Here is a 13,949-nt window from a genome sequence, read left to right on the forward strand (position 1 = left end):
GCACGGTTCGCGTGGTTTAACGGTAAGACATTTGCGAGGAAAACAGAGGCGGGGAGTCTTTGGGCCTTTTAGGCCTTGCCTCCCGCGCCCTCCACTTCATCAACGTCTGGAAGGATTTGTCGCCTTAAACAAGCCGGACTGAAACGCTTCTCTTCTGAAAGTCTCGCAAACTCAGATCCGGCGGGCTACGCGGAAGTGGCCTCGCTTGCAGTGTCGGCGAGCGAACGGGCTTCCCTTCCACCTTTCCTTGAAGTCCATCTGTTTCAGGCTCGGCAAGGAAAAAGGCGGCCTAGATAGGAAGTGGGGGGTGGAGGGGGGCGTTTGCTTCAATGTTTTTTTCTCTCCCCCTTCTCAATCTTGTCGAGAGCAGCGTTCGCCCCCATCGGCAATGGGGAGAAGAAACTTTAAGGAGAATTAAAGTGCCCGCTTTAGGAAGAGATCAGCCGCCACAGATCGGCTTTTAATTTAGTTGACAAGCAACTTGCCAAATGTCTTAATGGCGAATATGTTTAATTTTGAGTCGCTTAGAAAGATGCGCCAGTTTCTCTGGTGTCCTCCAGGTATTGAGGTGCACCTCACTAAAAGATAAAAGTTTAGTTCTACAATCTGCTCAGTTTCACCAGCTGGATTGGTTGTATCCTTTTTAACAACGGAGGCTCTACAGATGTAACACCACTTGCCTATTGAGTCATCTGCTGTTAAGTTCAGAAAGGGTCTCCCCTAGAGAAGAAGAAAAAAATCATGCAGAAAGATCTTATTGGAATGAAAAATACTGGTTAACTAACAAATCCAAACAGATCAAAGGTAAAAAATCCTTAACACTTTTCCAGTTGAAATCTGTTAGAAATAAAGAATTTAGAATCACAATTGTGTATATATATATTACTATTTCAAATATAACCCCTATGAGTCCTGGGAATATATTAAATAAGCCTGTAAAGAGTTTGGGACAGATTTTGTTCTCTTCCATGTTTGGTATATCTTCCCACTCAAAAATACATATAGTCAATGTCCTATTTAAAAGAAAGAACTTGGGGGGAAAGTGGGATTCAAATGCTTTATATTCAGGCCAGTCCATATTTAACTGTCACTGAGACTTTAGTTATGTTATAAACGGGTTTAAAAGGGAGATAAACCCTCAGCTAGGATTTCCCATAACCAAAAGTGCAGGTCTTGCTGTGAAGGTAGGCAGAACTGGACAGCCAGACTAAGGCCAAATCCCCCCTCCCCTTTGTCAAATTCCACTTGACCACGATTCCAGGATGGCTATTTCACCATCTTTGCTTCAGCAATTAAACCAGGGCTATCCTTGATTGTCATTAAGTTCCCCATAAAACAATGAAGACATTATGTTTGAAAAACCCCTCCAGGCCAAGGATTAAGAGAAGACAAGAATCCTTATTCCCAGGGTAGGATGGAGAATAATGAAAATAAATCGGGAGGGGGGGAAATAGAGAAATCCATTTTAATTTTCCATCCCTTGGGTCTCTTACCCTGCAGTCCACAATGGAAAGGAAAGGAGAGGGCATTACACTGCTTCCTAGTGGCCTGTCAGACTGATCACTTCCAGCTGCTTGGACTAACCAAAGTTGGGAGCAATGTTTTTTTTTAATTTTTTTATGTTTTTCTCTCCGGGTAGAACTTGTCTGAACTTGGAAGCTAAGTATATAACAGACTTGCCAGAGGAGTTAAAACCTTGCTGGAAAGAGGCAGTGGCAAAGCCCTTCCCTCTCACTGTGAAGAAAACTACATGGGCTTGTCCAGGAAGAGAGGAGGAGAGAGTTGGACTTGAAGGAGAATTTCAGTGCTGGCAGCTTCCAGGGAGTCAAGCCTGCTTAAGAGGACAGCCTTTACTCTCATGATTGAGGGGAGAAGGACCAGCTGAGACAGAACATCTGACCCTAGTGGATGAGCTCCTGTCCATTTAAGGACAGTCCTATCCGCAAAAAGCTTGATTCAAAAGCTGGGTCAGGTTGTGCCATCTCCTAGGTATGGTCCTGCCAAAGTGGTGCTTCCAAATAAATGGAAGATGATTCCAATCACCTCAAGCGAAGTATTAGTAGGACTCGCCCCTTAATCTAAGACCTAATGTAGCAAGAAATCTGAATTTTGGTTTGAAAAGGTGATTTTTCTATGTTGTACTTGGCATCTAGCCTAGCTTTGTTTGGCCTACTAGTTTTCCATGTGCAGGGCTTTCTTAGTAGGGAGGTACATTTAGTTTTATAATACCCTGCCCCATGCACCGCTGCTGTTTGGAGATCACACTAAAACCAGCAATAGGAAAACCCCAGTATGCTCAGCGAAATAAACCAATTGAATTATTGCTGAGGGGTTGGCTTGATAAGGAGCTTATTTGGTTTGGCTTTTTAGCCACTGATTTGTAAACTGTGAGTAATGGATGTGGTAATGTTAGAAGGTGTCGCTTGGCGCATGCTGCAGACTGGACTCTGCGCTTGAATAGGCTGGACTCTTTTTTCCAGAAATAAATGTCCTGGCATAAACAAACATTAGTCTGCATATAAAACTGTTATTTAAAAAATAGAAATGAAAAGGAAAACTTTGAAGTAATGAATCGAATCTCTAAGAAAAGCCAACATCTCTTTTATTTGAAAGTTGGATGCTTATTTTTGTGGACTTTCAAATCATTCATGCATTTATTTTATACACATTTATGGAGAAAGAAACCTAACAAAAATGCAGTAATAACTTCTGGAATTAGCAATTGTTTGAGAATTCAAAAACAGGACTTGATCATTATTCCAAACCGGCTAGTTTGATGCAAGTATTGACTTCTAACCTTCCATTTCGCCCCTCTCCATGTGTTAAACTACAGTCTCCATTGTCTAGATAATATGAGGGCTGGAGATCATGGGAAAGTTGGTGTATAGGATTTTTATCTTGAATAATGACTAATTTAGTGAGATGAGGAGTTTGAGAGCCAGATCACACATTTCTGTACAACAGAATAACTTGGATTCACATGGGATAAAATTGGGGGTGGGGAGTGGGATATCTAAGACTGCATGCAAGTAACATCCAGATTTAACAAGTCAGAGGATTATCTTGGGGCACTTTTTAAGCTCCACCCCCACCCCCGAAATTCCCACCCCTTAATTTAAAGATCTAGGCTTTGATTACTGAAAAAGATTTCTGCACTTGGCCTGAAATGTTTGCATAGTTCAGGGTTGACCTTTGTCACTAAACCCCACTTCTGGTGCTCAAAAAGAGCTTTCATTTCCATGGTATAAGGATCCAAACACTTACATTTTATTAAGAGGATGGCTTAAATGACTCCTTGTCTCTCTCACCTCCCACAAGTGTTTTCTATTTACCCGTTTAAGTAAACAGTGCTGCTTTCCTGGGGTGCCCGTCTAAGAGCATCTTGTAGGTCACGGAAAGGTTGAGGCCCGGTTTGCAACTCCGCATTCTGTTAATTTCTTAAGAAACACAAGTTGCGGGGCCCCCGCACAAAGGACGATGATTTAATGAGGAAAAGAAACAAACTGGCTGATTGTTGGCGCTCACAACTGCCTTGGGAGTCCCTCTGGCAGCCACAAGCTGAACTCTGTGCCTTCAATGCAGCGTGCTTTTGGAGGAGAGGCTTGTCTGAATAGAGGACAAAGACAGCTTGTTCTGTTTATTTACCCTGCCTACAAGTTGGGTTAACCTCTCCCAAACAGCCGGGTTAAGCCCGTTAGCTGCCCAGCCCAGATGAGCCGCTGCTGCCGCATGGCCACTGTCATGCAAACGAGTCTTCTCGAGCCACCCTGTCTCACCCCACCGAATTTATGCCAAGGGGCAGCCTGTGTGCAGCTGGAAGTCAAACCACTCTCCATCCATTGCGGAAATACATTCCTGCCCTATTCACTTCGCTAGACAAGGTAGTTGACCAGCACACACGCCCATCATTCAGATAAAACAGGAAAAGAAAATTACTGTCAATTTCAACCAAGCTCACCCATTCCAAAGCAGGAAAAAAAAGAGGAAGCCTTGATCATTGGAAGCAAAAAATAAAAATGGAGGATTGGTACTAATTCAGCTACTGAAAGATGCTGAATGGGAGGATGGAGTAGCATATTCCAGGAGCCAATCCAGGTGGGATTTCTTTAGTAAATTGTGGTTTAGTGTGAGATGTGAACACAGGCTAAAAATCTGTGGTAGAAAAGTACACGATGGGTGGCATGATACAATATGCTTTAATTTGAGTCAGGAGATATCTTTTCAGTCATATTAATCAGGATATCATATAACCAATGGCAGGACATATATCTGAGTCCTAAGCCATATCCTGCAGGAGTTACTATGCCACTGGGGACATCCACAAGGTGTTTTATGTGTTAGAAAAAGTCAAGATGGCTGCAATGGTGTGATTGAAGTTCTATTCCTCTTTATGTGAGTTAGGCAGGGCTCCCAATTGTGTAGTTAAATCAATCATTACTCCCTCCTCCATGTGAATATCCCTGTATCCTATTTTACTAACTCCTTAGCTGTGTTTGCATGAGTTGCAGCACTGCTACCTGCCCAACCACGTGTGGTGGGATCCATGGTTAGTCTAATATTCAGCTTGATACCTAAACCCAAAGATGATCTCAGGTGAATTAGGACAGGTAAATATGTGAAGAGAGTCACTGTCTCTAACATATTTGTCTGTGCAAAAATGGTATACTCTTTTAGGGAATCATCATCATCATTTTGGCTGAAGCTGTAGAGAAGAAGTCACCTAACATGTTTTGCAGATTGGCTCCTGAGCCCTATAGGACTTCTAAAAAAAAGGAGGGGGATATTTATTGGTTTCCACCCAGGGCTTTGTTTGAAAATGCATCATTGTGCTTTGGGGAAAACAACACAATAAACTATGATGTAGAGAGCCCCCGGTGGAGGCTGGAAGGAAAGGCTGGTTTGTTAAATGGGTCTTTTTATCATAAGACATGGCTATAAGTGCAGCTTTACTGCAAATAGGTGAGCCCATTTATAAAAGTGCTCACAACATGGCCTCAACATTTTAAAGATGCCCACCACCAGTCCAGAAAGCTGTCTCCCCTGGTTTTAAGTGGCACCATGGAAAGTGAAGTAGATTAAATAGATTAATATAAGAGTAGATGAATGAAGGACGACTTTGATACAAATAGAAAGAAACACCACCTCCAAATACCAAGTCATCTCTACAGTATATTATTTCTGTATATTTCAACAGTATAGTTTCTCTTAGTTTCACAAGAGGAATCTTTCCCAGACATTTCCCAGAACTGAACCAAAGGCTGTTCATTGCCAGTTAGATAAATCTCTTTCTATGTTCAGTTCTGTTAGAAACATCTCTGCTAGTTGAGCTGGAATGATCTTTTCTGAAGAGAATGGAAATGGCTCACCAGTGCATGAGGACAATATGAGGCTGGAAAAAAAATCATGTATCTATTTGGTCTATGGACCTATAATTCTGCCATGAATCCTTCTAAGTACATGCACAAACTGCAGTTTTGGATTAATCACTCCGTGGAATTACATCCAGTTTTCTTCTCATTATAATTTGAAACCAGACTTTATTAAAATGCTCATAAATGGCACGGTAACTACCCCCTTCCTTTAAGGTCACGTTCAAAGAGATTTCTGCAGGGCTAAAAATGCTGTAATATGGCTATCTGCAGGGATTCAAGTGGCACTATCATTGAGTGTTAAGAAAAAAAAATTAAGCTTTCTGAAATTTACAATCTCTAATTCCTCTGCTGTCACCCTTTGTGATGATACTAAAAGCCGTGCAGAGCATGTTGAAAAAAAAGTAGTAGTCTGATTCAACAGTGAGATGCTTTTTTAATTTTTTTAAAAAAGCAGTTTTGATAAATCCCTTCTCCATAGGCACTTGGATTACAGGGACTTACCAAACTACACATATTTATAAATTACATCTCCAATTGCACTTGGGGAAAAAATAAGAGGTGTTCATTTAGGGGGAAGAGGTCTTTGCATAGTGAAATGGTAAAACGTCTAATGATTTAATTTTCTAAAACATCTGAAAAAAGCTACAGAAGATGGTTTGAACTCCTAATTGATGCATACAAACGAAAAACTTCTCGAGAAGTTAACTAAGCCATATTAAATGGTTTCAAGCTTGCACTTTCTACTGCAGGCAGCAAAATCCATTGGACCACAGTTGTTAATTTAGATTAAATATTCTCAAAGCAATGCCTCTTCAGACTGAAAGAAGCTAAGGTGGAAATCTAGTCAGAGAGGAGGTTCTACCTTAAAAAGTCACACAGAACAGTGCCAGAAGTGTATTTTATTATCTTCAGCAGAGAGAATATGCCTTTGGGATATTTCCTTTCAGTATAACTCAGTATAAAGTAACAGGAACACAAGTTGAGGAAGGAATGTCTATATGGATCCCTTCAATACTGTATGTGCCAAGTCTCTGAAACTACCGAAAACCTCTCTTAAGACTACTTGTGTAGAATTTTAAGCAAAGAACAGCTCTTTTCTCTTCTGTATAACAAAAAAATGCTTCCCAAGATCCCCTTTTCTACATACCCCTGAAAGATAAGGAACTTTTTCCTCCTTTGGCAACTCTGCTGTTCACAGAAAATTTTCTGAGTCAAATATTAAATGAAGCCCCTGTTTGTCCACATCCCTGATTGGTTTTACTTGGTTGCTTTTCCAAAGGAAAGTTTTGCTTTCAGGTCTGTCACAACTCATTTGTCATAGGAAACAGGCTCCAATCTTAGCATTCCCATTGACATTCAGTAAGAAAAATAGATCAGAGTTGTTGGACATGTACTCTGAATTCGACTGAAATATGAAGCATTGTGCTGTCCTTTCCCTCGGTATTATGTAATTTTTCTTGGAGAGCTCCTGGTATCACTCTTTGGGAAAAGTTTATTTAGCAGATTATTTTTTCTTGATGGCAGTAGCAAGTGTAACAATATTTTGGGCCTGTTTCAGTAACGGCATGTCTATCATGCTGCCATGGAATGTGAAGGCGCCCTGAAAAGAAAAAAAGAATATTCTCAAAAGAGATCTCGGGAAAATAACATTTCAGGCTATAGTTAGTCATAATACTTTGTTTGCTAGTCAAGAATCATTACATCCCAGGTGAATCAGAGATATCTTCTCCCTGTTTTAGAAAGAGCCCATGGGTACAATAGTAACAATAAAAAACAACAACAACAATTAGTGGAGATCTTGTGGGATTTCAGAATTCAGACTGATAGGCACTTGGCCTACAACACACCTGACATAACAATAGTTGAAAAGAAAAAAGTTTGGTTCATTGACATTGCAATACCTGATGATGCGTGCATTGAAGATAAGCAGCAAGAAAAAATCACAAAGTACCGGGACTTGCAAATTGAAGTTGAGCGACTGTGGAAAAAGAAATCGTGTGTTGTCCCGATTGTAATTGGAGCCCTTGGAGCAATACCTAAAGGGCTACCTCGCTATTTGGAAATTCTAAATTTATCGGACTTGAACATTCTGATTCTACAAAAAAACACCCTACTTGGAACAGCTTATATCCTCCGACGTTACCTTAACAGTTCCTAGGTCCTTGGTTAGGATTTGAACTGTTGAGCTACCAATCAGCCCCAAAGGCTGTGAATCTCACCAAAGATTAACCACATAGTAATAAAAATAATAATAGTAATGATGATGATGATGATGATGATGATGATGATGAAATGCAGAAGCTAAACAGGGTCAGGTCAGGCTTGGACTTGAATGGGAACTGAAAAATTTCCAGGACTGTAAAGTTGAATGTGAAATTGGAAAAAAAAAAGCCCTGAAGACAATTGCCAACTACCGTATTTTTCGGACTATAAGACGCACCATGATTTTTGCACTCTATATGCCTTTTTTTGCACTCTGTATGCCTTCCAAACCCTCTGCACGCATAGTTTTTTGCAAAAAAAAAAAAGGGCATGCGGAGCTTTGGTAGTCTTGAAGCATCTCCTGGGGGTGGGGGGGTGAGCAAAAAACACCCAATTTTTAGCAAAACTGGGCCATTTTTTGCCCCCCAAAAGGGCATGCAGAGACTTTGGGAGGCTTGTAGAGTGCTCCTGGGGCTGGAGGGGGGGGGACAAAAATGAGCAAAACCGGCCCATTTTTTGCTCATTTTTGCCCTCCTCAGCCCCCAGGAGCACTTTGTAAGCCCCCCAAGCCCTCTGCAAGTCCATTTTGCATCTTATACTCTGAAAAATATGGTACTTCTATATTGCTGCTGAAAAAGTATCATGACTATGGCCTTGTTATCATGAATCAAGCTCAAACCAGAGAAATGTTAACTTTTTTCTCTCAGACAAGATATTTTTCCTCTCTGCTCCCAGGAAAGATATAGGAAGATGTAACCTGAGCTGCATGAATGGCAGTAGTGATGTATTATTGAGGAGACTGGGCTCAACAATTCATTTTGCACTTATAACGATTTTGCCAGGTTCCAGTTGTTTGGATACTATAATCCCAATATCCACAAGGAATATTTTCTTTTTGCTAATCAGAGTCTTGAGTAAGCAGTATTACTATAAAATCTATTAAAACTCATCCCCAATATTGATATCAGAGAACTAAAAGGGATTTGTGTTGTGTTCTGGGGGAGATTAATTGCCACTCCAATAACAAAATTAAAGATTGTTTAAAAAAAAAGAACAAATAATAAAAAAGTGTTACAAACATACTGTATGGAGGAGAAATATAATCAATGTTTGAAGTGGTTCATATTATATTGAAGAGGGCTAATGCAATGACAAAAAATATCCTGATATTATTAGGACTAGTAATACAAAGAAAACATACAAAGTGCTTAAATTTTCACTTGTATAATACTGTTTATAATTAGGTCAATTTAGCTGAAGAGTCTCACTCCATCAGCAGAGATGGGAAGAGATGTTACAACCATTTGTTTGCCTTAGCACAATGAAAATTAGATAATAGTAGTAACAATGCCAAAAGCGGATTGCAGTCTTGGAATTATACTGCTAAAACAATTAGTTGGAAACCTAAAGGAGGAACCTGGTGTATAAAATACAAATGAGGATAAATATATATGTACTTTAGCTGACGAGTTTAGATACTTTTCCTAAGATGATCTGAAAATCCTAAGAAACAATATGCTGTTTCAACCATTAATCTGTAGTGTTACATTGACAAATAGGTCAATATTTCCATAGCTCATGTAAAATATTTGTTATTAATGAATTTTATTTCTACTACTTCTATTAATTTTATTTATACCACAGTCCTTTGTCTATTTGTCTCAGGTAGCAGCTCCTGGCTGACCTTGAATAGACTTGGAAGCTAAGCAGTGTTGATCTTGGTTAGTATTTGGATGGGAGACACCCAGCAATGCTAGGACTGGTGGCTAGCATGGGAAGCTCAACTAAAATATCAAAGCAGTTCTACGTTGTCTGCATCCAGGAAAACCACATTGATCCATCCTCAAAAGTTCCCAAGGTCATGGACAACATGTAAGAAGCAGCTTCCTTGTGCATATTTATTTACTAAAACACAATGCCATTGACTCTAAATCAGGGGTGTCCAAACTTGGGAACTTTAAGACTTGTGGACTTCAACTCCCAGAATTCCCCAGCCAGCCATGCTGGCTGGGGAATTCTGGGAGTTGAAGTCCACAAGTCTTAAAGTTCCCAAGTTTGGACACCCCTGCTCTAAATGAATCTCTGCAGGATTGTAGCTTAGACTTGTCATGGGGCTTCTCTAGGTTGCTTACAACAATGAAAAGGAAGAGATGAAAAGAGGGTAAACAGAACAGAAGTAAAATACTGTAATAGAATAATAAAATAAATGAAAAAGAAGACAAAGAGAATACATCAATATGATAAAAAAGATGGATGGGTGAAGAGCAGAGAGCAAGCGGGGAGGTGGAATCTGCCATCAATCCAGCAGCCACCTTTACTGTGGAACTCCCCCATCTCCTCCCCAAGGCAACTGGCAGAGCCAGGTCCTCAGGCTCTTGTACGAAATGGGGGCAAATTAGAGGCTTGGATGTTCCAAAGAATATTTATTTTATTTTATTTTTTTCAGAAATTTTTTTTCCTGAATGTCGTGATTACAGCTTGCTGTAATTGGGAGTTGTAAATCCAGCTGCCTAGGGCCCAAACCCCCTTGTCTTATTTAATTAATAGGAAAGTTGGTATCACTTTACAATGCCTTGGAAAGACCACACTTGGAATACTGCATCCAGTTTTGGTTGCCATGATATAAAAAAGAAGTTGAGACTCTAGAAAGAGTGCAGAGAAGAGCAACAAAGATGATTAGGGGACTGGAGGCTAAAACATATGTTCTTCATCTGCAGGAATTGGGGATGTCTAGTTTAATGAAAAGAAGGACTAGGAGTGACATAATAGCACTGTTCCAATATTTGAGGGGCTGCCACAAAGAAGAGGAGGTCAACCTATTCTCCAAAGCAGCTGAAGGTAGGACAAGAAACAATGGAGAGAAACTAATCAAGGGAAGAAGCAACGTAGAACTGAGGAGAAATTTCCTGACAGTTAGAACAATGAATCAGTGGAACAACTTGCCGCCAGAAATTGTGAGCGCTTCAACACTGGAAGTTTTTAAGAAGAGATTGGATAAACCATTTGTCTGAAATGGTATAGGGTTTCTTGCCTGATTAGGAGCTTGGACTAGAAGACCTCCAAGGTCCCCTTACACTTTTTATTCTGTTAAAATATGAAAATGAAGATGTCACCAAAAAGATAGTTCAGCTTTGTTCCAGCTGGTGCTGGAATCTCCCTGCTCAAGCAGGAAACCCTATACCATTTCAGATAAATGGTTGTCCTATGTTGGTCTTGTTGTATTCGGGTCTTTTCCCGTGTAAGATTGAGATTGTCTTGGCAACGTTAGTGGTGGGAGTGATGGCAATTATAGTCCATCATTTCTGGACAGGTGCTAAGTTTGGATAGTTGATATAGGTCATCTGTAACAAGAGGAAACCATTAGCTTGAGTTAGTAGAGGCAGGTTCAGATTACACTTTAGTGACCGAGGCTAAATGAACAATTAGGCTAAGTACTGTACAGAAATACTCTCCAAGCCAATTAAAGCTTCAGTTCCCTGGTATTTGTTAGTGTGAAAAATATTCTTCTTGATCAGTGCTTATCAGAGTATAGTGTCCTCCATAGAGAGGAACCCCCACAGGTAGAAGCATCTAGACAACCTTGGTTGATCTTGGCTTCTCAGTGGCATTGACCTGCTTAGAACTTGGAAGGGAGATCACTGGAAAATTTCAAAACTGTAAGGAAGTTGTTGTTGTTTTTAAATCAAAACACTACATAGCAGACTCTATGAATTATCACTAGGGATTAAATCTTATTCTTTGAGGGATAAAAAAGAGTCTTTAAAAAATTGATAATTTGATAATCTGCATAACACTTTCAATTGAAGTAGGTATTTCCCAAACATGGCCCAAGGCCTAATTGTAGTAAACATTATTTGCATTGGAGTAATTAGTTCAGGCAGTCACAGTTTACAAACTGAAGCCAAATCTTGATCTTATCAATCCTAATGCTCCTCCCCATCCTACCTTTATTTCAGGGGTGTCCAAACTTGGCAACTTTAAGACTTGTGGACTTCAACTCCCAGCTGGCTGGGGAATTCTGGAAGTTGAAGTCCACAAGTCTTAAAGTTGCCAAGTTTGGACACCCCTGCTTTATTTCCTTCACACTCAAGCTCCTGAAGCCTCATATTTTGCCTTTCTAGTGAAAAACATTGCCTCTACATTGAGCTTTATCATACCACCAGCACATTGTTGTGCGCACCTACTCTAATTTGAGGAAGTGTTTTGACATATTCCATTATTAGACAGGAAGTATTTGTTTTCCTTTGATTATATTTCCTCTTTATTTTTTTCAGAACCCCATTAGGCTGCTTTAAATCTGTGATGATTCAGAAAACAATGTTGAAATAGTTGCATATAACATATGTTCAAAATGCCTGTTTCTTCTTAGGAAAGCAAAATATACATATGCACATAGCCCTTTATGTTTTTCCTTTCTCAGGGTTTCAAATAAACACCAGCTCAGCTGTAGAAACAAAAATGCATTTCCTATTTCAGACTGCACCGCAATCCTCTAGGGATATGCATGTGAAAATTTATGTTTTAATTATGCAGTTAAATGAAATTATTTCATTTTTAATAGCTCCAATTTGCTGTTGAAGTAAACAGTTGGGCAACCTCTGACCCTTTGAAAATGTAGCAGCAAAATTTATATAGGACCTGCTAAGATTATATTGCATATTAGGTGACTGATCCTGTAGTACTGTGCTGTAGATTATTTGTTAATATATATTCAGACCTTAAATTAAGAATCCCTGGTGGAGATGGGATTGAAATCCATGTTTTTCCGATCAACCTTTGATCAATAGTTTATATCCAAAGATCTTTACACTTAAAAGTCTTACTTTAACAAGAAAAAATGACTGATAAATGTAATTCTGCATTATTTTACTAATTTGCAGAATTTATTTTGGGTCAACTGCAATTTATTTCCAAGAGCACTAAAGAATTGGTTGATATTCACAATTCTATTTAGGCAATTCTTCTAGCTATTGTCCAGATATTTTCAAGCAAATCTTGCAATCATGAGAACTGGTAACCTTAAATTTTCAAGCGGTTATATTCAGAGCATATAGTAATGTACCCAACTATTATGTCAAAGATTGTATAATAATAATGATAACAGTAACAACAAGATCCCTTCAACTTTAAAAACCAGCACCTTCCTACTATTAGCAGCAAGATGAAAATGAGAAATCTAAAGAGGTTTAATCATCAATTGTAAAGGGGATGTTAGAAAAGATGCGATACCAGTAGAAGCTTGACAATATTCTATCATTTAATATGTCTCTATAAAATAAAGTACTAGCATATTATGCAAGATCACACTAAATAGCTGTCAGAACAAATTCAAGATGTACAATGATGAAAGACTGAAAAATTTCATTTTGGTATTTAGTTGTTTTATGCCTGTAATAATTATTGTACACTAAGTAGTTCTTTGTTCAACACACGAAAGCTCTTACTTCTACTATCATCTTAGCTAGTAAAAATATTTCTGTTTTCTGCTTAAATTACTAACAAATTATTTAAAATGCCTTAAAATTTATTTCAAAAATGACGCCGAAATTATTTTAAAATGCTATAAAATAAAGATGGAAGTTTAATGCACTAATAATGTGCTACTTTGGAACAAATTAATCACATTATACCTGTATTTTACTGCGAATTGCTTTGAGAATGTTTTAGAAAACGACAAAAATTATATGATTTAAGTTTTTAAAATTGTAGTAGGTAGAGTTATTGTATTATTTAAATCTCAAGAAACATACAGTAATAAATATATGCTCCTTCAGAATATGTTTTGAAAGAATTCTACTTACATATTTATTTCTTATGAATGAAAACTTAATAAAAAGATATAACTGAAGAATCTCAGTTAAATGTTATTCTTCATTTATTCTTCATATTTCTAAATGTTGATTAGTTCAGCTTTTTATAGGGAGTTGTATGAAGAGAAGATATATAGCGCACTATTTAAATAAAATATGACTTACTTTATTTACTCTTTGAATGTTTTTAATAGAATTTTTTTAATAAAACAAAACATTTTTATTTTAGTGGATGTCTAAAATTTCAAAATGATCATAGTGTTAGAATCAGAATACCTTAGTTAAAATATCATATTTCCGATTTCCTCAAAGCAAATATTTTTGTACTCTCCAGATTATGACAAATAACGGGAACTGTTTGCTTTGTGTGAATATAAACTATTGTCCAGTGGTGGCATCAAACTTAGTTGGCTAAGAATTTCCAATTAACAAGCTGTAATTTCAGAGGTTGAACATTAGCAATTTATCAGAGAGCAGACTAGTCATTCTAATCCTTTGTATTTCATTTTTTTCCAGGCTTTCAGTTTTGATTAATGCACACACACATATATAAACATGTTCACAT

General features: G+C 38.4%; 1 protein-coding gene across 1 annotated transcript in view; it reads right to left on the minus strand.

The window, feature by feature from the left end:
- Window positions 1-6,256: 6,256 nt before the first annotated feature.
- Window positions 6,257-13,949, minus strand: part of CLYBL (citramalyl-CoA lyase) — a 215,243-nt gene continuing 207,550 nt past the window's right edge. Inside the window, exon 8 of the mRNA XM_081949455.1 lies at window positions 6,257-6,972. Within this exon, the coding sequence (XP_081805581.1) occupies window positions 6,877-6,972 (96 nt within the window). The 3' untranslated portion in view covers window positions 6,257-6,876. The remainder of the gene's footprint in view (window positions 6,973-13,949) is intronic.

Source organism: Natrix helvetica, assembly GCF_964273705.1.
Source record: "Natrix helvetica genome assembly, chromosome: 3".
In the NCBI taxonomy this organism is placed as follows: Eukaryota; Metazoa; Chordata; class Lepidosauria; order Squamata; family Natricidae; genus Natrix; species Natrix helvetica.